The sequence below is a fragment of the Sander vitreus genome, chromosome 22, assembly GCF_031162955.1.
Source record: "Sander vitreus isolate 19-12246 chromosome 22, sanVit1, whole genome shotgun sequence".
Lineage (NCBI taxonomy): Eukaryota > Metazoa > Chordata > Actinopteri > Perciformes > Percidae > Sander > Sander vitreus.
This window is the reverse complement of record NC_135876.1, coordinates 19,543,630-19,568,657: the sequence shown is the minus strand read 5'-3', so window position 1 is coordinate 19,568,657 and position 25,028 is coordinate 19,543,630. Positions and strand designations below refer to the sequence as shown.

General features: G+C 39.9%; 2 protein-coding genes across 2 annotated transcripts in view; both read left to right on the top strand.

Annotated features, from left to right (window-relative positions):
* The first annotated feature begins 9 nt into the window (after window positions 1-9).
* On the top strand, window positions 10-7,119 carry med1l (mediator complex subunit 1-like). Its single transcript, XM_078281263.1, has 16 exons — window positions 10-316; window positions 543-628; window positions 1,602-1,677; window positions 1,793-1,847; window positions 1,999-2,125; window positions 2,201-2,229; window positions 2,360-2,431; window positions 2,523-2,603; window positions 3,137-3,213; window positions 3,292-3,553; window positions 4,106-4,230; window positions 4,352-4,470; window positions 5,615-5,813; window positions 5,932-6,027; window positions 6,185-6,287; window positions 6,543-7,119. The coding sequence occupies exons 2-16, from the start codon at window positions 545-547 to the stop codon at window positions 6,892-6,894; spliced, it is 1,857 nt and encodes a 618-aa protein (XP_078137389.1). The 5' UTR covers window positions 10-316; window positions 543-544; the 3' UTR covers window positions 6,895-7,119.
* A 3,152-nt stretch (window positions 7,120-10,271) lies between these two features.
* The window catches only part of LOC144537364 (F-box/LRR-repeat protein 7-like), a 28,959-nt gene continuing 14,202 nt past the window's right edge, over window positions 10,272-25,028 (top strand). Inside the window, exons 1-2 of the mRNA XM_078281041.1 lie at window positions 10,272-10,718; window positions 14,962-15,051. Of these exons, the coding sequence (XP_078137167.1) occupies window positions 10,682-10,718; window positions 14,962-15,051 (127 nt within the window). The 5' untranslated portion in view covers window positions 10,272-10,681. The remainder of the gene's footprint in view (window positions 10,719-14,961; window positions 15,052-25,028) is intronic.

Genomic DNA, 25,028 nt, shown 5'->3' with positions numbered 1-25,028 from the left:
CTGCACGTCCTGTGGGCTTGGCTCCGTCTGACAACGCCCGCCCGCATGGGAGAACCAGACAACACTCAGCTTTACTTTTTGTGTGAACGTAACATTAATTTCTCACTTATAAAAACATCGCTTAACAGATATAAATAATAATACATTTATTTATTTATTATTAAATATGTTATTTCGCTTCGTGAACATGAAATACAGATAAGGGCAGTGGATTAAACGTGCAAGATAATTGATTGGATAATCCGCATAAATGTTGGCACGTTTGTTCAAGTGGAGACCCTTTGTCAAATCAGCAAGAGTGATTTTCAGGAGCCAGGTAACGTTAATGTTGGTTTAAAGTTGTTTTTCTTGTTTTAAATAGATACATTTTTTTTATCATTAACTCCAAACACAAACGTATATTTGTAACCCAAAGATATATTTTAAAATTGACGAAAATGGAAGAAAAGACCATTTCAAAATTAAGCTTCTGGATATACTGACGTTTTAACATTGTAGTGACGTTTTAAAACAGTGTTTTTTCTTCTTTCTGTATGCTTTAGTCATGAAGTCGATAATATCTGGGCTGCACTTGAAATTTGCAGAGAAGACCTGGAATGAAACCTTTCAGCTTGTCCGAAGATGCATGGTAAGACAAATTGCAGTGAATGCTACATCTGTTGCATCAGCATGTTGGCTGTAACTGCGCTTTTTTTTTTCTTTTTTTTAAACACAGTTCAAATCATGGAGATCACACAAAATTCCCATTGGCAGGATTATTTGAACGTATGCCCCTTTTATTAGTTCTATGCATGATGATGTGCTGCAAATCAGTAACTGGTGTGGTCAAGCACTGAGAATGAGATCATCTATCCTGGAACACACAAGTCTTTGTTGTTGGATCAGTTTGTGCACTGACAGTTAGAAGATGTTGTTGTTGTTTTTTTAAGGTTCTGTTGTTTCTATACGTTTAAACTGCCCTGCTTTGCAAGACAATCACATTCTGTTCATTAGAAGATGCACTTTCAGATGTATATCATTTGGCTACAGGTTTAGGGCCAAACATGCAAAGCTTCATAGATTCATAGTCTTTTACACTCAACAAAAAAGGCTGAAAAGTTGCTCTTAAAGTGTTTTAGCACTTCTATACTAACGTGTATGCTGAGGCAATGAGAGGGCGTGTTAGATTTCTTTAGATTTGCCATGGGTGGAGCAGCAGGATACATAATACTTGTGGGTTAATACAAAGCGGAGCTTGGCAGTGGTCAGTCTCTGGAGTCTGGTTGATTACTTGGTGGTCTGAAGTGATGTGTGGTCCAAGGGGATAAGGCAGCTGAGGCTAGTCATATGGTTTCCTGCCAGCAGTGATACTGAAGATTTTTTTTATTTTATTTTATATTTTTTTTTAGATCCAGGCTTCTCAAGAACGAAGCACTGAGTGCAATGCAAAATATTTTCACACACCCAGGTGTGGCAGCCAATGTGCAAAGCGTCCACATGTCAACATTACCCTTTGCCGTGGTGTCATGGGATGGACTGTGAGGACCAAAGACTGTTTACACAAGGACTTTGCCACACAACAGGTCCATTGTTGTTTGTTTCTTCCCTTTGTCCCCCAATAGGACAAACCCAAAGATGAATCCAAACCCTGTCAGCCGCTGGTTAGATCTCTGGAAAGGCTCCAGGAAGTGGTAACTGGTAAACAAACAATATTCAAATAATTCTTCATATTTTATATATTTATATAAAATAATTTTATATAGTACATTTGGGTCACTTTACCTGCAAGTAAGTCGGCCTCTGTATGTTTCAGTGTCCTCTATGAATACCATGAGGTCTCGCCTGGAAATGATTGCCAAACAACAAGGGTAGATGGTTGACTTGTGATATTTGACTCCAAAGCCCTACAAGATCTCTTTTATTGGTCTAATGTTATTTTATTTAACAGAGCTTAATTTCTCTTGTAATACAATGTGGCGGCACAAATTTCCTCCCACATTCACGTTCTGTCCTCCCCAGAATGGGCTTCCACATTACTGAGGCCACATGCTACCTGACAGCCGATCTCTTCTACCTGGAGGTGGTGTTGCTGCCGTGTGGTGGGGCGAAGGAGGTGAAAGTGGCTCCACATGGAGGGTTCCCTGTTGTAAGTGGATTACACTGCCATTCACATTACTCCCCTTTACTCCTGATGATAATAAAAATGTTAATTGTCTTGCAGCCCAGTGAGTCCCTTCTTCAGCCGCTGAGGTAAGCATTAGAGCGATGCTAAATTTTAAATGTTGACATTTTTGCTTGCGAGATGAAGAATGACGGTGGTGTTTAAATGACTACTTAAAGATAAATTGCATTAGGTGCTGATTGTACCGTTTCTCCACAGGTCAAAACATTTTGCTGAGTTCTCTGGGAAGTTGGCAGGCCTCTTCACTCAGTACAATATCCCTGGAGACAAGTATACCTACTCTTAAAATGTTATTAAACTGTTAAAATGTTGGGCCTCTTGCAGTCATTTAGCTTTTATGTCTTTTTTTTTTAATGTTTTGTTTTAGTGAAAGTAAATTAAAATTGTTTGCATCTCTGCAATGCCTCTGGAAAGACTTGGAGCAAATATCCCATTTACCAAGGTGAGTGACTTAAGATATAACTTTATTCATCGCAAAGGAAACTGTTGTGCAGCAGTCGCAGTATAAAGGAGGAAAGAGTGCAAATAAACTAAATGTAAAGTTAAAAGATTATCAAGGAGCTCCAAAAAACAAATGTACACAATGCCAGAAATCAAAACAGGTTAAGAGTAAGCTGCAAAAGAATACCCAAAAACTTGATTAGTCGATTAATTGATTTTGTCGATTGTAACAATTTATCGGCATCTATTCTAGATCATTGATTAATTGCTTCAAGCAATATGGCAAATATTTACTGGCTCCAGCTTCTTACATTTGAGGACTTGCTGCTTTTCTTTTTCATCATATGTTAGTAAATTGGATATATTAGATTTTGGCTGATATTTGGATAAAATGGCAATGACATCACTTAGAGCTCTGGGAAGTTGTGATGGGCTTTTTATACTTTTTAACATGTCAAACAAAACAATTGAGAAATGAATTGTTTGTTACAGCAATAATACAAATTGGAATCAGCTCAGTTGTTCTGCTTTCAGGTTGCCAAAGGACTCTGACCCCCAAAGTGACATGATTAACAATGGCAGGATTGGGTGTCTGATAGCTGGAAAAGAAGGTACATACAACACCAAGAAGTAAAAACATGTTATGCATACATCTTTATCTTCCATTAATATTTAATTCATCGCTTTAGATAGCCCAATGAAGATCCAGTTCTATATCACCCCGACTGATGGAATGAAGACGTCAGATTTACGTAAGACATGTCAAGTCTTTAAAGGGCCTTCAACAATTGTAGCGTTTCCTCAAAAGATTCCTACTTTTGTTGTTGAAGAAATGACAGATACAGAGTCGGTCCTCCAGGCAGCCCAGGTGACTGTCGGCGCCAGTGATGTGACCCACATGCTTCAGATGGCATCTGTGATCCTACAGCCTCCACAGCTGGATGCTCAGGGGTGAGATGTTTTGGTTTAATCTCCCACTCAACAGGATACTTTCATTTCACATCCCACAGTGAATTTGAATGACACTGCTGGTGGTATTATTAGGGATCGACCGATACTGTTTTTTTTTAAGGCAGATGCAGATTATTAGCAGTTCATGTAACCGATATTTGGAACCGATATGCATTTACAGTGAAAATGAAAATCTTTAAGTCAAAATTTAAGATTTTGGAATGTTACAAACTCCAACGCAAAACTTTGTTTAAATGATTTAAGCACGTATTTAATAAATTAGAAACTTTGAACATAATACCCAGTAAAAGAGAGTCAGATAGTGTTGTGGGCGGGACATTAAGTCAGACTCAGTGGTGAGAGAAACCGAAGCAGAGGGACCGACACAGAGCTGTAGCCGAACCAAAGTAGCGCACCTTTTAATTAATTAACCTTATCGGTTATCGGGCAAATAAAACGCAGACACAGATAATCTGAAAACTGCCAAAAAAAGGCCCGGGTCGATAATCGGTCAATCCTTAGTCATTATAGTAAAACTGTGTCCTGTGGCAGTCATCCTGTGTTCCTGACGTTGAGTGAGGCGCCGCATGAGGCGCTGCCTGCCTGCTTTCTCCTCAAACTGCAACCCGCAATACCAATGATGTTGTCTTTTGTGAAAAAGCTCAGCCAGATTACAGGTCAGTGTAAAAATTATACTTTTTTTTTTAATTTTATTTTTTAGTCTCTATTTGAATGTATAGCCCAGAAGCATCACTCCATCACATGCTCTCTTGTTCCTCCTCCTGTGATATGTCACAGATGTGGCCATACCAGATGTTGACCTGCAGTGGGCGCCCTTACCCAAGCTTCTCATGAGACGTTCACATGCAAACAGCCATGGGGAGACATTAGATGAGCAGGATATTATTTGTACAGTGGTATGTGGGATCGACACACTTGTGTGAAGCTCAATGTGAAAGGTAACTGGGTTCATTTCAAGCTAAACTATTACGCAAGCTTTAGATGTACTTTATGACCGGGATCTTCAACGGTGGGTCCTGGACCCCTAGGGGGTGCAGGGTGGCCTCCAAATTATTGTTTATTTTTGAAAGTAAAAAAAAAAAAAAATTAAACTCTTAACATGAATCCAACATATTATTAGCAAATATAAATCCCGACTGATGAGCGGCTTACTGGCCTATAGGTAAGGTAGCCATCCACAGATACAGTTAAACCTAAGGATTCAATGTGCCACATGTATGTTTTTTTTTTTTTTTTTTAACATTAAAACATGATTCATAAAATCATGCCAACAATTTTTAGGCTATTTTAACAGCTTAGTATTCTATGCATAAAAGGTATGTGTGTATGTGTATATATATGTGTGTGTGTGTGTGTATGTGTGTGTATGTGTATATATATATATATATATATATATATATATATATATATATATATATATATATATATATATATATATATATATATAATATAAAAAAAAGCTTTAGGCTGCCCTACAAGTTATTGCAGGCCCAATTTAATATGCAACTTCATTTTATACAATATATGTAGGAAGGGGGGGGTCCCTGCTCCATTTCTCTTTCAGTTAAGGGGTCCTTAGTCTTGCATTGCCAGACCTTCCTCCACAGAGCTGCGGAGGAGGGTCTGGCGAGTCTACACAGCATTCTGGGATGGGAGAAAAATGTGCTCGGTTTCATTGACATTTCTTTAAACCAATAACAATCCTCTGCAAAATAGCTTGTTTGGGTGGAACATGTGTACGTTCAAAGTGGTTTTAGTCGTGTACCAGAAAACTCAGATTGGACAGATAGTCTAGCTAGCTGTCTGGATTTCCCCTGCAGAGATCTGAGGAGCAGTTAACCATAGTCCTCAAAAATCGACCGGAGTTTAAAATGCCAACACAAAGAAAGCGGAAGGTAACGGACATCCGGCCGAAATGAAAGCTTTCCGGAAAATCATGGAAGTGGAACATCGTAGATATAACCTAAGGGGTCCTTGGCTTAAAAAAAACATTGAAGACCCCTGTTTTATGACATAAAATGAATTGATACTTTTTTCCAGCCTCTTCCTGGTGGTGTGATGCACAGTTATATCCTCCCTGGAGATGCATGGGAGGTACCTGCCCTGAGAGGGACTGTAGTGGACAGTGTTCCCTTTACTCACCCAGCCCGAGTCCCGGCCCTGCTGGACCTGCTTCGGCATCAGTGTGCCATCAACACCCTGCTGAAGAGCTGCATCATTTCTCAGTGTGCCGGAACAGGTAGGAGGCGTTTTAACGTCACAAAACCGGTTAAATTGGACAAGGTAGCCGATGCAAAGTTGGCAGAAATAATCATTAATGACTTATGTGATGGTTTATTGATGGATTCTGCTATCAGATTTGGCGTGTGACCTGCACTTTGAAGTCCTTCCGGAGTCTGAGACCAGCTTTTCTGTTACCTTCCACCGACCTGACGCTGACTCCCTCGCTGTTTGTGAGCATTTGGCACAGAATGTTACTTTTATCTGAATAGTTTTGGATTATGATTTTTTTTTTTTTTTTTTGTTAACCCATAGGGTGTATACTTTTAAGGTAATGGCAAATAATGACATAGAAATCTGACTTATATGACTATATTTTTTTGGCCACAGTGCTGGTGAACGTATCTGGTTTGCATCAGATTACCTGCACTTTGTTCGGGGCAGGAATAGGAGAGGCTTCTTTGGATGAATACCTTTCCACTGTCATGAAGAGGTATGGCTTTATGACTTCTATCTACCCCTTATTTCTCTACAGTTGAGAGAATGATGGCTCTGGGCCTCCCTCCTTAGTAGGTTCCACATTTTGCATCATGAGGAAAATCTGATATAGTTTTGATTTGCCGCAGTGTAACATTTATTGATTTCAACATAAGATTAGTAGATAAAAAAAAATAAAATAAAAAAATGGACCAAACTTTTTCTTTGCATTCTGGTCTTAGCTTGATCTCTTTTTCTAACACTATCTCAGGTTCATGTCCGTTCCTGTTACATTGAGGACATTATACAGCAAGCTAGAGAAGATCACCTCTGCTCCACTTTCTCCCAGCCGCCCTGCCACCACAGAGGCCGAAAATGACCACTCGGCTCCCTCAAGCACCGCTGTGACGGACACCAACGGCGCCTTGACCACATTGTCCCAGAGTGCAGCTGTGCCAGAGGTCAGCTTCAGTGTTTCTGGTTCGCCTGTAGACAAGTCTGAGCTCTCTGAGCTCCTTCCTGAAATAAACACAAGTCCTGCTGTCAATCCTTACCTGTTCGATCCTGTGGGTGTGTTTTCACACTGGATGACCAATAGTGGCCAACTGTCAGAGCTGACCTAAAACTCTGTGTGTTTACATATGATAACCTTAAGTTTAAGCCTTTTTATAATGTCATTTTTAGATTTGAATAAATATTTTTGGGTAAAGCAAGTTTTATTCACACTTGACCTCTGGCTTACCATAGTCTATATCCACGACGTTCCACTTCCGGGATCGCTCTAGTGCTGCCAGAAATTCCGCCGGATTTCATTCTTTTCGGCCGGATGTCCGTTACCTTCTGCTTTGTTTGTGTTATTTGTGTAATTTTAAACTCTGGATTTCTGAGGACTATGGTTAACTGCTCCTCAGATCTCTGCAGGGTAAATCCAGACAGCTAGCTAGACCATCTGTCCAATCTGAGTTTTCTGTTGCACGACTAAAACAACCTCTGAACGTACACACGTTCCACCAAAACAAGTTCCTTCCCGAGGCTATTTCGCAGTGGCACCGTGGCTCTGCCCGGTGCTTAGCGCCGCCCATGACAATTGTGATTGGTTTAAAGAAATGCCAGTAAACCAGAGCACTTTTGTCCTCCATCCCGGAATGCTGTGTGGACTCGCCAGACCCTCCTCCGCAGTGCTGTGGAGGAAGGCCTGGCAAAGCGAGACTAGGGTTACCATGAAACATATACTTGTATTTTCTAGAGAGATGCATCTCCTGCAGAAAGCTGAAGTGTTTCTTACTATGCATTCCAGTGTGGCAGAGATTGCTACCTGTAAAAGGCTTGAGGTTTGGCATTTGACCTCTCTCCGACAGTTTATTGCTACCATGTGAGCCAATCAGAAATACTTTAATAATCCCAGGGGGAAATTATTTTTGTTACCATTCCAGGTATACAAACGACATATATTATCCAGACTTTTAACATATATAACAAAAACAAATCTACAGTAATAATATATGAAATGTACAATGTTAATGTGCAAATAAAAAGAGAAATGATTGTCTGTTAAGATGATTATAGTGCAATAAAAAAGAGAAGTGATTGTCTATGTTTAGATGATTATAGTGCAATAAAAAAGAGAAGTGATTGTCTATGTTTGAGATGATTACAGAGAGGGGGTGTGTGACTCTCTGAGGGAGGCGTTGTAAAGTTTAATGACCACAGGCAGGAAAGATTTCCTGTGGTGCATCTGGGTGAGAGGAGTCTTCTGCTGAAGGTGCTCCTCCGCTGGTCCAGTGTGTCGTAGAGAGGGTGTGAGACATTATCCAAGATGGACTGAAGCCTGGACAGCATCCTCCTCTCAGCCACGGTCGTCAATGTGTCCAGCTCCTCTCCCACGACATCACCAGCCCCCTCCTGATCAGTTTGTTCAGTCTGTTGGTGTCTGCAACCTTCATCCCACTGCCCCAGCACGTGACGGCGAAGAAGATGGCACTGGCCACAACAGACTGATGGCACATCCTCAGCATCGTCCGACAGATGTTAAAGGACCTCAGCCTCCTGAGGAAAAAGAGTTGACTTTGGCCCTTTTTATAGACAGCCTCGGCGTGTCTAGTCCAGTCCAGCTTATTGTTTAAGTACACTCCCAGGTACTTGTACTCCTCAACAGTTCAAACATTGTTAAAGTGCATTATTTATAGCTCGTAAGAAGAGTAAGGTAGAGATCAACACACTACACGTTAAAATAAGAAATGGCTCTGCTGGCATAAATAATAACGATAGGGCTTAATTGTGATCAATAAAATATTACAGACCACACTTTTTCCCCCTTTTATTAAACACATTAACACATAGTTTTTGTACAATAAAGAAATGGCAGTTGAAAGTTGGTGTGAAAAGTTTATGGGTGCAATACCTTTGTGGAGTTTCCATTCCACAAGTCGTATATCTTAATTTTTCTGGGTGCCAGCCCGGACAGCTACCAATATAGCACACATATATATTTTTTTTTGCTGTAATGTAGAAAAGCTAAATATGCCTTCATAAAGCTCCATAATAAAAAAGCTGTTTGCACTTTTAAAGAAACAGTTTTTTGGGTCTATAGCTTCCTTGAGTTAGCCCATTGACATTAGCGAGCTAGTTTAAAACTAGCATTCCCCCTACAGTATATCTTCAATCTTCTTTTTTTCTGTTTGTGTATAGTTTAACTTGTTCCATACTCCATTCAAAAATCTTCAAATTGTGAGCATATGTGTGGATATGAAGTGCATAGTAACATTTGACTTTAAATGTCCTACTTTTTAAAGACGTAAACAGAGAGTGACATCTGGTGGTCATATATATTTTTTTTTTAACCCACATTTTCTCCAGAAAATTAACTTTTATTGTATTTATCTTCAGTTAAAAGCATTTCACATTGTACCATAATAAAAGAGAGGTTTCTCTTGACTCTTATGATTTTGATTAGAGGATAAGATTTGAGATACAAAAAAAAAGCTATATTAACCTGTGTATCTAATTAGAGAATGTAAGTCATAGACATAAATATGTTATCCTCTGTAGATCTGTGGGCTGTGTGCATTTAGAAAGGAATTTCAACATGTATGTAGAATATTAAGTCACCTGTCAACAGCAGACAACTGGTTCTGTCCAGCGACTTTACTTCTACATATCCAATGACCTGTGTTGCTGCTATTCATAGACACATTACCACATGTGTGGTTAAAGCATTCTCTTCTTTCAGCAGGACTATATCCTCAGATTATGTGTCCTCAATTCTGATTGGTTGAATTTCTTAAAGTCACACCTGTGATGACATAATACTTAAATAATAATGAGGCATATAAGGGAAAATAACTTAATGGGATTGTGACTGCTTCCAATATGTCATGTATGGACTATGGTTGGGTTATTTCAGTGGTGGCAAGTAACTAAGTACATTTACTCACAAGTACTGTACTTAAGTACAAATTTGAGGTACTTTACTTGAGTATTTCCACTCCACTTGAGAGGCATATATTGTACTTTTAACTCCACCATATTTATTTGATAACTTGAATTAGTTACGTTAAAGATTTAGATTAATAATACAAAATGGATGAGCAAATACATGATGACGATGTGTTATAGGTTAAGATAAAACTGTATCGGTAACCGGGATTCACAAGCTACCTGGCAGTATATATAGTAATTATAATTACCAGTTGCAACATTGAAGTAATGTACATATCAATAATCATAATCCTATAATATACATTATTCTAAAATGAGCCACAGATCTGCATAATGAGTAGGCCTACTTTTACTTTTGGTGCTTTAAAGCATAATATGTACTTTTAAAAGTAGGACAAATTGAATTCAGGACTTTAACTTGTACTGCTACTTTTACTTAGCTACAGATCTGAGTACTTCTTCCACCACTGTTTGTGAGTCACAGTCTGTCTTTGGCTTATCTTTCTTTAAATATCCACATCTCCCTCCCTGGTCTGCGGTCTCTTTAAATCCAGTGGAGGAGAGCTGCGAGTCCTCACAAAGTTGTCTGCCCGCTATGATTGCCCGCACTCAGCCTGATAAACAGCTGCTTACCATTTAGGGCACTTCACAAAAGTTTTCTCCGAACTCCTCGAATCAGGATTTTTTTCTGTGTGTGTGTGTGTGTGTGTGTGTGTACATCGTTCTTTGTCTGTGGATGTTCAGATATAGAAAGTCTGCACCGCTGGAAGCTCGAGTCTGGACTCTAGGTTTGCGTAATGCTGAGGCGTCTTCTGCTCAACATCTGGATTAACTATTTGGAGTCAGAGCTAGCGGCCATACACACAACTTTGACTGTCTAGCCTATCTTTTGTAAAAAGACTGCCCTTTTTCTCTGGAATTTAACTCCTTTTGATACACCGAGTTTTGCGCATAGATTATGTATTCTTTAAAATGGGTGCGAACAATGGAAAACAGTATGGAAGCGAGGGTAAGTGCTCTAATTACGACTAAAACACGTTTTATTTGAATTCCACATAAAAGAAAGTATTTTAATTAAAGTAGGCTCAACAACGGCTGCATGTTACCGCTCTCTTTCTCTCATGAACTAAACGAAAACAATTGTGCGGTTGCTGGGTTCTTTAGCTTCATTGAGTTTGTCCCTGGACATTAGAGAGCTAGCTTAAAACTAGCACCATTCCCTCTTTATCTTTCATTTCCCCACAGTATAAGGGTTTTCTCTGTATGTGTAGAGATGAAGGGTATGCCATACTCCATTCACAAATCTTTAAATTGTGAGGATATGTGCTGATATGGAGCTAAAAGCAACGTTTGACTTTAAATTCCCTAGGCCTACTTTAAAAAATATATATATATTTTTAAAGATGTGCAACGTTAATGTTCGTCATAGCCTATAAGATACAGAGTGACATCTGGTGGTCATATTTTAAAAATGTATACCATTTGAGACAAAAAAACCCACTTCCAGACACTTTTTTTTTTTTTCTTCAACATTTTTTTACTCACATTTTCTCCATTTAATTAACTTTTATTTTCTGTTTAGCTTTTTTTGTTTGCATTTTACATAGTGCTACAATAAACATGTAAGAAGTAACATGTCCTAAACTTGCATAGGTATTATTTGACATGCAAGTATTTACATTATAACAAAAAAAAAAAACATTCATATAGTCAGTTTAAATCAAAAACAGTCAAAAACAGGTGACTTGTCAGGGCAGCCAGTTCATCAGAAAACTCCAATAGCCTAATTTATGGAGTGTTAAGTGTATTCCTGCAGGTTTAGTGGGCATGTGGGCTCGTATTAGTCTCTTATCTTGATAAGTCTAAGGCTAATTCCAGAGATATTTGTCCACGACGCTTTAACCCATTTCTTGTTTGATTTGGCAGCCATTTTGTGCATATTGGTCAATGCCATATGATCCTTATGTAAACAAAACTATATAGAAGGCACCCTGGAAAGACACAAAATAGCAATGTTAACAAGAAATATGTTAGAGCTTCTATGGAAACAGCTCCTCCTAGATGTTTTTTTTTTATAGTGGATACACGTAAAAGTATTTCCACATATTTAACCGTATTATTTAATTAAATAAGTACATCAAATAAAGACCAACAAAAGGCATTTGTAATATAGCCCATACCACCCATCTCACTCTGCTATCACATATATTCAGAAAAATGGTTTCACCCAACTGGGATGCAGCTTTAAAGCCAGGGAAAACAAAACAAATGTGATATTATGATAAGCCTAACCAAAATCCATATCTTCCGACTCTCATAATACTGAACAAAATCTTAATTAATGAGCTCAGCAGGAGAGTCAAACTCTTTACTGCTATAAATTGACTTCATTCAGTCAGTTAGTCAGTCAGCCCCCCCCCCACACACACACACACACACACACACACACACACACACACACACACACACACACACACACACACACACACACACACACACACACTGTCTTTTTCATCTAATCTTCAACATTACTTATTCAGAAAAAGAACTGTGCTCCAACTCCACCGGACACATTGACTCTCTCCAGAGCAGAAATGTTTGTATAAATAACATTCCAGTGTGTTCTCTTCCTAAGTCAATAACTGCAGAGTAAAGATTGGGAGTCATGATAATAAAAATAACAAATGGACCAGCTCCACCCAGGAATCCAGCCTGTTCAGGTACATCAACAGATCATACCACAGATTTGAGTCTTCGATGAGCTGAATTTGCAACTTACCAACGCTTTTCTTTAAAACTCTTATTAGGTTAACAGACAGTCAGGTGGGGAAAATGTGATGTAGGCTGTGCAGATTGTGTTCTCCTCTAGTGATTCACAAGATCCTAATTCTCCCTTTCACTGCAACATGAAAAGGGCATTACCCTCCAAACTCGGCATAACTGGTTGATTTCAGTTGATTTGGTGACGCCACTGAGTCCTGGTGGCTAATTTAAGCTCTGATCAGAAACACACTGAAGCGCAGCGGTCTGTTTGGCTGCACTGTAAACACCCCCAAATCCAAATCCCAAATATATTTAGTTTACAATCATAGAAGACTAAGGAAAACAGCACATTTTGAAATTGGAGGAGCTGGAACAAGAGAACATTAGCAATTAATCGTTATCCAAATAGTTGACAATTCATTTTCTGTCGGCTAATTGACTAACCATCGCAGGTTTAGTTGTTTTAATGAAGAAGTCAGTCAATAATTTACTTTTTTCTAACCGTGACTTATTTTATGCTTTTCAGCTGAAAGTATGAATATGTCGAGAATGGCAGACTCTGCCACTTACAATTAAAACCATATAGAAAGGTAATCACAGAATGTAAATACATTGAATTGCTATTAACAAAATTCTGACCATTAAATGTATCAAATATTTGATTGACTTCATGAAAATCTTAAGGATTGTAAGTTTAAAGGTGCAGTAGGTACTTATAAAGCTAACGTTCTGTCATATTTGCTGAAACTGACCCTATGTTCGAGTAGAACTACATGAAGTAGGTAATAATAAAAAAAAGATCTGGCTCCTCTGGCACCACCTACAGCCTGTAGTGCGATTTGCAAAAATCCACTGCTGTCTGTTCAGATGCACCAATCAGGGCCAGGGGGGGGGGTGTCTAACTATGTGTCAATCATTGCTCAGGCACACGCATTCATTCTCCCTTGTGGGAGGGGCTTAGGAGAACATTTTGGGCTTTAGCAGAAAGGGAGGGAGGGACTGAGAAGTTGTTGATGTTAACATTTTTTGGCTCCTGGATCTTCCCAATCCTACCTACAGCACCTTTTAATATTCACATTATACATTAATTCAAAGTATAGTCATTTCACAAAAGAAAATACTGCATAGTGTATAAGACCAGCATCTTAGTTGCAAGTGCAGAATTCTGCAGTCTGTCTGTCCACATCTGTTTTCAAGTGTGATACCACAATTAATTACACACTGGTCACAACTATGCAGAAACCCTCCACCAACACATTATATAAGCATAAAACAGGAAGCAGGAGCTTTTCTGAAAGTTGTTTTTTCCATGAAAGACAGACAAACAATCGGCCTTGCACAGGTCCACATATGCTGTGGAAAAGAATCCTGTAACCAGACAAATATTATATTTACTTGTGTTTAACCAGCCTTATGCTTTTTGCTCTTCTTAGATATTAGAAAAGTGGACATCTGCAAGCTACTCGTGAATTTCTGAGTCATTTCTGGGGACTGAAGGAGCCGTAGCAGATGTGCCGGCTCACTGATGTCACCACAAAATGTCATACCGTATGAGCGGCATTGGTTTAAAATCGTTTTATATGTATCGGTGTGATTGTGTGTCTTCCATATGGAGTCACAGGTTGCTTTTTTCCCTCCCTACACAAGCTTATATATTTATGTCTTATTTCGGGAACTGTCTTGTCTGTTTAGATGGCTGCACTTGATGCATGTGGGTGTGACTGTTTGGGAATACCTCTTCGTGCTGGGTGAAAGGCGCATACTTAGTCTCAGGAAAGCCACAAAGCTGCATTTATGATCTGACAGAGGAATGAAATGCCATAAACAACTACTCCACAGACAGCCTGCAGTCACCATGGCAGTCGAGCTTGTTGCACAAGGAATATCTCTCTGAAATTTAGCACTGTTGTGTGACTGTATAGAAATCTAAATCCAACAACACAAGGACAGCTCCCAAAGTAAGAGTTGTACATTTGTGTAAACTTAATAGAAAGCACTTATATGTGGCAGTTGTACAGACTGTATGACCTAAGAAGTACGTGGCTGATGATACATTTTACTGTAATCATTCATTAAAGAGAGTAGCTGCTCCGTGGAAGTGAAGGCTGAGGGGGATTTCAGGAGACTTTATTCTTCTTCCAAATATAAAAAAAAAAAAACCAGACACTTACTTAAACAAACCAGCAGAGACTTTGTGCACGTGCCAAGCCTAGCCATTCATCCAAAACTGAGGAGCATAAAAGTCATAAAAGCAGAGAGTGATGGACTTTATATTTCCTTACACTTCATACCTCCTTACCGATTTAAATACATCATGAAATACCTTATCTCTGACGCTCTTTAGGAATTAAGCATAAAAAGTGTTTTCTCTCAACTGAAAAGATTTTCTAAGGCTGTGCGGTAAAAATAAATCCTAACTGCAGTTTGTCATCTTAAAGTTGCTATACTGTGTCCCAGCAGATTTGTTTTTCTTCCCATTTCCCCTGCAGGTAAAGGGAGCTCAAGCATCTCTTCTGACATAAGTTCGAGCACGGATCACACACCAACCAAAGCTCCAAAGAATGTGGCTACCACCGAAGGTAGGGCATCTGGTGCTCATTAACCAAACTCCCCTCCCTTCTTCTTCTTCTTCTTCTCCTCCTCCTCCTCCTCCTCCTCCCACCCTTCTCTTTCCTCCTCATCCACTCTCTGTACTGCCTATTTTTGGAGAGAAACCTGCGTGTTCCTGGGATAACCTTTAACTGAAAACAAACTCACAGCTCCCATCAGAAACCAAAGGCATTTCTTGAGCTTTGTTTGAGAAGAAGAAGAAGAAAAAAAAAAAACCTTCTGGCTTCTCATTGTGGAAGAATGCTTATCTAAACTGTGGTCGTATCAGGCTCAAAGCGTTGCCAAGGAGGGAGGTACGTGTGCTCGAGAGAGGGATTTTGCTAGAGAAGGTGTGGGGAGTGAAAATGGGAAAAGAGAGCTTCACCTTCTATTGTTACTCCTCTCCATGCAGCTCTCTGGCTCTCTCTCGCCTCCTGGCTGCCAAGGCAATCTTCCAAACCCTGGCACACCGACTGTAGAAAACCGCTCCTCTTTGTCAGGAGTGTATGTGTTACAAATGTAAACTATTTGCTCATTGTAATGGTTCAAAAATACTTTGCAGCTGACGGATGCCTTTTGAAGCCTCCTGTCAGTAGGTCTGAGACACATTTAACGATCTGTCAATCATTTTTTAATAAAAAAAAAAAAAAAAAAAACAGAACAAAATATCTCTAAAGTCATAGCTTAAAAGTACCACAATTCCAGGCAGTGGCGCCGGCAGCTGTAATCCTGTACGCACTGTGCGTACATTTTTTTTCAAATTAATTTGATACAGTTCTGGATTAAGGAAGTTCTAGAATAGCAGAGCCAGTCTATCATCTCCCATCTCTCTGCCAATCACGTGAAAGTTTAGTTCATGCATGGTCAGTGTGCGTGCTGCTGGGTGGTGGGTCTGCCCCGCTTGTGACGTCATCTCTGTTGTTGTTGTTGTTGTTGTTACCGGTGCTGTTGAGTGAGAGCGCTGTTTTCTGCGAGACTTGCGACACATCTGTAATTGTAATAAACTGGTAAAAGCTATAGTGCGTAGTTTCTGTCTCCCCCATGAAGAATTCTAAGTAATGACAACAACACTGTTGTTGCATTCACATGACACAAGCCTTCGGTGATCGCGCACCACCCCCCACCCCTGTAACGGACGTTGATTAATAGCTGGAACACACCGGGCGCCTAAGTGACGCGTAGCGTAGATATGTGCACTTGTGCTACAACCTGGCACAATGCATCTCTCCTTGTTCTTATACAAGGTTAATGTTAACTTGTGCATTGTCCCTGTTTAAATAAAATGAATCGAATGTGCCTGATCGTGCGCCTGGCCATTCATACCAGACGCGTATTTCTACACGCATCACAATACCATTCCTCTCCTCTCCTCTGCTCTCTTTCTCTCTCTCCCTCTCTCTCTCTCTCTCTCTGATAGAAAGAGACACAATGAGTGAGGAAAACTCTGGTAATTGTAGCCTTTATGTGGCTCTGTGTGTGTGTGTGTGTGTGTGTGTGTGTGTGTGTGTGTGTGTGTGTGTGTGTCTCGCTGTGAGAAGTCAAGACACCCAAAATCACCATGAATCTAGGTGTTTTATTTTGAATGTGTTTTATTTTTGTAAAGCATCCGGCTGCACTGTAGTCTTCCTGTATGTGATTACCTGCCTGGCTTGAAATAGAGGAGACGCCGAAACTATCGCTGCAGAACTCGGACCAACGCAGACGCTACGCGCCCGGTATGAACGGACAGATTGGATAACATGGGTGCCGAAATAAAAATAGCTGCGCATATACGTATAAAATAAGTTTGTAGGAAAAAAGAAGAAACGGCGCTGCATATAATATAGTTGCGCACTATAGCTTTATTTGCAATAACTTTGCTCCTTTCCAACTCGTAGTGGAACATTACACTGAACATGTGTATACAGAACTGTGAATAAATGGATTGTTGAATCCAAAGCACACCGGACATTGGCTTATTTTGCCTAGAAAACACATCTGAAACAAGTTCACCCATTCGCCCCTCAGTGGTGTAATTAGATATATTAGTTTTGTTGAAAGTCACTACGGATATGACTACATTATTTTGACCATATGAGAGCTCCAAAGAGGATAGTGTAAACCTGGCCTGTTGGCTGGTATTTGAAATGCGTACTGTAGGCTAATCAGAGTTTTATGGTGGTGTTGTATCGGTAACATTAGTACAAAAAACAAAACGAATCAAACTCTGCCTCGCTTAGTAGACTGTGTATGTGCACGTGTGGGAACGTACTTGCGGGCAGGCGGTTTGTGTGTGTGCGTACAAAGAAATAGAATTCTGCCGGCGCTTCTGATGCCAATTGCTATATTCTGTATACAGCATAGTGTCTTGTAAATCCTTGCATTTGAGCTTGGGCTCTTCTGAATGTAATCCAATATTTACTCCCTCCTTTTAGCTCCGTTTTGGTCTCCACCAGATCCTGAGGTAAACATGTTCATCAGCTAGTCGCTAACTTTGTCTGTCTGCTGTTTGGTATTTTGCAGGTAGCGTACAGTGGGTTTATCAGAGATCTTTCACTGAAAACAACTATCTGCTGTTGCGGGAAGCAAGGTTGATGAGAGCCTTGAGAGTGAATCAAAATGATAAAGTTGTAAAACCAAAACAATTAGCTGAAAATGTTCTGTAGAGCTGAGGGAAACTGCTGGTGATAATTCTCTGTGGTGACTCCTTTCACATTACACATCGTCATTTGATCTATCGTTAATGTAAAATTATTGATTAGCACAGCTTGAAGCATTTCAGTATAGCAGGCTAATATTCATTAGCTTAATATCATTAAAATGGCAATATATGTCATAGTGCTTTACAGATTTTGGGAGTGTGTTAAACCTCCACTGGGCAGGGATCTTCAAAAGAGTATGAGTCAGACAGTTAAAATTAAATCTCAGAACCCAGTGAAGTAATCACTGAGTCATTGATTTTGACAAAAAAACTTGATCAAACCCCCTCGTAGATACATTATGGTCTCTCTCGCTCTCCCTTTGTGCTGTGGTCTCTTTGTCTGAGTTGACCAGTGACTCATCGACTCTTTTGCACGCTCACACACACATGCACTCACCCAGTTCCTCTCATGCATTGTCATCACCAATCTTGAATTTGCTCTGGCATGATGAATGTAGTATTCTTGTGGTTTCAGAGTTGCCCACATGAAAACAAATAGCAGCTACAGCCTTTGTTTATAACTGTCACTCAGCTGAAGATTCCAAGGTGTTTCTCAGAGAGAACAAAGCAATGAGACATCAGATGTGCTTTTGGTTTCACGCAAGATGTGTGTCAATTAGTCTGTTTTAGTGAGGTTAATTCACTGATTAACCTCACTAAATATAAAGATGTACCATCCTCCGGTGGGCGTGCATTAAGACGAGACAGATTACTCATTTGACCTCGCTGGAAATGCTGACTCACTTGGGGAGCTGCTGGAAGTGTACCCGGAGTATTTTGGGGGAAATTGATAATTGTCCTGACTGTGTCTACTTGGACAACAACCTGTGCAGATAGAAATATATAGACAGATTATAGACCATGACCAGTGGCTTCCCCACCATAATTTACCTCCTGTGTTATGACTGAAATTGTTATTTTTTTTCTCCATGCTAAGTGGGAGTAATTATATGGTCTAGAACCACCACAGCCACAGTCAAATCCCCCATCCTTAAAAAGACACACACATGATGCACACACACACACACACACACACACACACACACACACACACACACACACACACACACATTCACATGCATACTCATGTTCACACACTCACACAGTGGCAGATTGCACAGTCCTTGCCCACCTCGTCCTGTGGTCCACTAAACTAATCAGGAAGCAGTCTGGTCTGTTTCCCCACCACACACACTGGGAGTATTAAGGTCCAGTATCCTCATGCTGCAGTAATGTAGTTAGTTAATTAGTTAGTTAGTTAGTTAGTTAGGACACAACACTTTCTGGGAACATTATAGACTTGTTTAAACATGTTTTTATGCAAATTGAAAAAAAAGAAATACTACAAGCCAAAGGTTTATTCCCATGAAGGACTTTTTTCCATGTCTCCCAGGCTTTGTCCAAGTAACAGGCTAACATAACTGTTTTGTACGTGAAAGAGACAACTTTGTTTCTGTTTTCATCTGATGGAAGACAACATATTGTTTGGTTTCCAGTAAAAGGGACAAAAGGAAGCAAAGTTGTTTTCTATGTCATTGAGATGGCACACTGAACACATCCGCCCTTCTTCATCCAGACTGCCATTCCACCCAGTTCCAACATTATTAATCCAAAGTGGATGCAGTTTTGAGTAATTCAACCTAAATAAAAGGAATACTTTTTTTTGATGTGTCTGATAGGGCAGGGCAATATAGTTGAAACTAATATCACAACATTTGTGTTTAGTTTATTCAGGGTATGAAACAGTTATGCAAAATCACATGTAAAGTAGCCAAACCCGATGACCAATCGCTGTTATGTATTATTAGATACAACTTTTCCCTCTTGTAAATCAATCCTTTAATAACAAATTGTAGTTGTTTTTAATTACAGCTTGCTTGAAATGTTATTTTGGTACAACTGAACTATGCTATTATGCACCATGTAAGCTGCTGGTCATACCAGCCCAAGTAAGGATGTATCTGCAAAACCCCACAGTGTATTAAATTGAGAAAGAGTGGGCTTTAATGCTCATGGATTCAACTTTTTATTTGTAAGATAACCATTGTTATTTCCGCCTTTAAAAGACAGAATCTCCCTTTAAAGCCCTGCATGTAAGATCCAAACCAGAGCCACTGAGACTGAAGGACTGGAGACTGCACCACGTCTTTCTACAAACAAAAAACGTATGTCACCAGAAGAAACTGGAATATTTGATAATCATCTCAAAACTCTTTAAATTCAATGAACCATACTATTGAACCCTAATATCAGCAGATGGAAAGTAGGCCATTGCCTATAGCATGTATTTCCACAAAATCAACATCATGATGTTACACTCATTCTGCTCCTGAAAATATACAGTCGAGCAGTCATCTGGCAGGTTTTTGCAACGTGTCTCTGTTTTTTTTTAAATTATCTAGACGGGCTTGTGGTGGGGCTGACCCAGATGCTTATTAGCCGCAGACTGAAAGCCACAGTTCTGGACAGTAAATCCTTCCTGTGGGATGAAAACTGAGTATCTCCCAGCAGGGGTTACACTGTGACCCTGTCTGGGCCTCAAGGGTTTGCTTTAGCACAGCCCAACTCAGGGTACCTTAGGAATGTGGCTCAGACATGGCGGGAGCTTAACTGACAACACCCGGAGATGTTCGGACTGTGTGTCGTAACTCTCGAACACCGTTTTCATCCTCCTATATCAGCGGTGCCAAGTTTTGGATGTAACACAGACTCACAGGGGCGTTGATCATGTCAAAGCAGCCATGCTTTGGGGTCATCTCCTTCCCCCATTTATAATGGCACCAGGAAGGTAGCTGAGGAACAGGGAATGGTGGGAACAATGAACACGCCGACTTCCTCTCTGTCTGCCAAGGACCACAGAAACAGTGATAACAGTGATGGGGGGAAAAGCTGACTCTGTCCTTCCAAAGATTACACTGTAAACATGTAATGATTTATATGCAATTCTCCAAAAGCAGTTTAACATTTAGATTCTTCTTCTTTACAGGTCCAGTAATGGCTCTAATCAGAGAGTTTTTTTTACATCAATTTCTCATTATATATATATATGTATGTACATCATAGTGGAAGAAATATGCATTTAGGATGTTTCACAAGTCACTGTGATTAGCACATAAGAAATGTTTCACCTCCTTAAGTTTTAAATGTCTACAAGGTATATCATGTCCTCACTGCACAAATGTGAACATGGTGAAGAAATACTAGCCATTGTAACCTTTATTTAATCAAGTAAGTCTCATTTTCAAGGGAGGCCTAAGTACATATAAAATAATACAAGATACTGAAAAACAATGGACCTTTTTCACAGCAGACATTTTGACTTGTCATAGTATGAAAACAACAGCTGAAGTTGATAACCTTAACAATGGCTCAATTCCATCAAGTGTCCCAGTAAGGAAAATTTCAGTGAGTCAGCATGCACAATACCAGGACCTCTCCTAAGTGGAATGCAGCCATCATTAATGGTTTTGAATACACCTGTGCTTTTCCTACTATGACATGTCAACATGTCTGCCGTGAAAAAGGTCTATAGCATACATAAAAAACAACACCAAAATTATAAATAAATAATGAGAATATATGTCATTTTTGAGATTTTACTTTTGCGTGTTAAGCAGGTTATGAGAGACCGCAAGCAATGATTGGCCGGGGTTCAGTGTTTCTTAGACGTCTATGAGCCAAGTCATAGAAGGAATTAAAGGCACCATGATCACCTAACCTGGCACGTTATGTTTCCGTTAAAATGTAAAGCTTTCTTGACATTAAAAAAATACAAAATAATATCAGGGCGTCACATTGATGCCTCTTCAGCCACATTCCCACTTCCTCAAACCCATTCATTGCTGTTGCTCACCACATGCCCTCTGACTTTTCCCTCCAGTCCCAGTCGCCTGACCTTCCCTGCTCACCTGTTCCCACTTTCTCTCATCAGCCCTGCACATATATAACCAGCCCTTTACAACTGCTCTGCTTCTTGCCTTTGCTTCCTAGCCTCTGTATTCTGATATCTGAAACCTGGAATCTAAAACTTGTTACTTGCCTATTTTGAACCTCTGCCCATATCTTTTGGAGTTTGTACTTCCTGCGTGCCCCTTTGGATTTTTTACGTGTGTGGGTAGCCTCATGATCCCATAAGCTTTTGTACCTTCATTTGGTCAATAAGTCCCTGAACTGTATCAGTCTGCCTAGCTGTCTGCATTTGGGTCCTATCCCCGTTTTCACTCTCGTATTACAAGCTACCAATGAATCTAGCAACATGGCATGCCAGTTGCTGCTTTGCACTGAATATTTTGTTTTTTTAATGAAAACGTGCATCGCTTCTGATCGATGTGAGCATGTAGCCACCGTGCTAAGCCTGTCTCCAAGACATCACATTTTCATGAGCTAAGAAAAACGTTTAAGCTTTGTGATGAGTGTCCCCATGTCTCCCATTAAAAGAGCGACAGCATGTTCCCTAACTGTAATCATGTGTTTTGTATCAATGACCATGAAGGTCCTCCAATCTTGGCGAAACTAGTCATTTTAATTTACTTGCATTTACTTTGCACACCCACGCAGGTGTTTTTAATTACTATGACTAAGAAAAACGTAATGTTTATTTGGCTGGATGATGATGAAATCACAAACTCTAATATAATACTATTACAGCAATACACAGTCCTGATATTGATCCGTGTTAGTTCACAGTATTCCCACTTGAGGGTCAGTCTAAACAGTCTAAACAGTCCCTCCACAAAGCTCCTGTCTCCACCATGTTAATATTTTTGCCCTCCCAAAGGCAACAAATCCCTCACACTTCAACTGCAAACTAACCTCACCGCTGACGACCCATTTACTGATGTTTACTTTAGCAGATATATAGTGTTTCACTGTTGATTTTTGCTCTGCCAAGTATGAAAGAGGCTGCAGCGAGGTGTTTGTGTGTGTCATTGCTGTTGGGACATTTTCACCGCCGAGAGGAGTTTTAAGTTGTTATCCTCCATTTATGTTTAAACTGTAACTTTCTATCGTTCATCAGTAGTCATTACTGCAGTATATCTTTCAAGCCAAACAATTCTGTGACAACTGTATCTACTGGTGAAACTTAATGCTGCATTTGTTCTGCAGAAGAGAAGTTTGTTTAGATGAAGAAGCATCTGTTTTTTGGAGCGAAATGTTTGGAAGGTGATTGACTATTTCATGGAGGATTAGAGGAAGTTGTAGATTGTTCTCATTTTGTGCAGAATTTTTGTACTCATTAAATGCAGGCAGTATTGGTGGAAGAGAAGAAAAGTCCCTTTTCACTATATTCTTTCTTAGGACACAAAGCAGCAGCCTTCAGTTATTGTTAGACTTGTATTCAACAAGCCTGTAGCAATTGCATTGAGAAATATCAGTGCTTTACTTCAAATTCTCATTGGAGATTGTCTACGTAAAGAGAGAAAACAGAGAGGCAAAGAATGCCACTGCTATTTCCCCCAGATTTTCTCCATCAGCTGTCCTCGCTCCTCCCCCTTTCTTTTCTACCGCTTGTAGGGCCAGGAAATCTGAGCGAAAAAGCACAGAACAAGGCGGCGAAAGAAAAAAATCAAACAAGTGAAAGCAGTTTAGCGAAGGAGATGGAGGAGGAGGGTAAGGAAAGGCAGTTCAGTGAGCAGATCTCATAACTCTTCTCTGATTACTGCTCGGCCTTCTTATTCTCTGTCTCAGGGAGGAAGCGCCGGCCCTGTTGTTTTGAATGCCATTTTCTCCAACAGGGCCACATCTTTTAGTTCTACTACAGCAGCGTGTTTGACAGGAGTTGGGAAAGACGCCACTTGGCTACGCTTGCTTCCTGTAAGATTTTTGGCTCACAAGTGATGTTTTTACTGTGATACACCTGGGTCTTTGGGCTTTTCATGTGGCAATGACCACAGTTGTGGACCAGCTGAAACGGACACGTTGGACTTCCCCTCCCCTCTATTTCATTCTGTGGTTTGTTTCATTACGTAAGCAGCAAAGTGTCAGTTGTGGCTGAAGCTGCAATGGTCCAAAAATGAAGGGAAACTTCTCTCTACACAGTGTTCTTGAAGAGGCTCTTGGTTGGATGAATTGAACCAGAACTTTAATTACTTTTTCTTTTTTGATTTTTAATACCAAATTGTGGTTGTATTTAACACATCTTTAATATGAAGGATAAAGATTACTCAAAAGTTTGACTTCATCTTTCGTAGAAATTGGACATTTGTTTTGGTTGTCGACTATACATAAAATAGAAATACAAACTCACAGGGCCAGTTGGTGAACAACCTATTTGTTTTCTTTCTGGGAGTTAGAAAAGAGGTTTGATACCATATGCATGTCTGTATGGTAAAAATTAAGGTACAGCCAGCAGCCGGTTAGTTAGCATAAGGACTGTTAGCAGAGAGAAACAGCTAGCCTAGTTAAACTTGCTAGGTTACAAAAAACAGCCTACCAGCGCCTCTAAATTTCCCAAATTTAAAAACTACCTTCTTTGCCTCATACCGTACACAACATAAACAAGTTTTGATTTTATGAAGCGCTTTTTAAACTTTGGACAGAGCCAGGCTAGCTGTATCCCCCTGCTTCCCGTCTTATGCTAACCTAAGCTAGCATAAAACGGGAAGCAGCTGGCACTAGCTTCGTATTTAATGTACAGACATGAGAGTAGTATCAAGCTTCCTTGAAATTCAAGATTTCTTTATCCAAATTAATCTTGTTTCTGTTGTGTAACTTTGCCTGACGAGGCTTTTTCTACCTCAAAAGTGTGTTCCATGTAGTGGCTGCCCACTAGGCTACTGTGATATTTTGCAAGTATGATGATCCTGCACAATGGCATCTTTATTCTGTATACAAAAAAAATGATATACCGTGAAAGACCAATCACAACCAAGCATAGTGCTTAAAAAAACACCCTTTTAGCTGTTAACTTGAGAATTTATAAAGATTTGTCTCTCTCTCTGAAGGCATTTCTATAATTTTGAGACAAAACAGCCTCTTTCTGGAGTTAAAGTGAACCATTTTTCTTCAAGAGTTTATAACCGCAAAAGTTCCAGCACTTCCCTTGTTCTGTTGCTTCAACCACATGAGATCATTACATTTGCTCCTCATCACAACCAAATCAACCGTTTAGGCCAGCGCTCGCTTTTCCATTCCTGTCTGAAGTGCAGTTCTTCTTGCTGTTTGCTGTGTGTAGTCAACGTTACCCTACTCAGTCATTTAACACGACTGTCACTCCACACTCTAACCCCCCTCACACACCACTGCCAAAAAATATAAACTATACAGAAAGGCATTTCATGCACATGA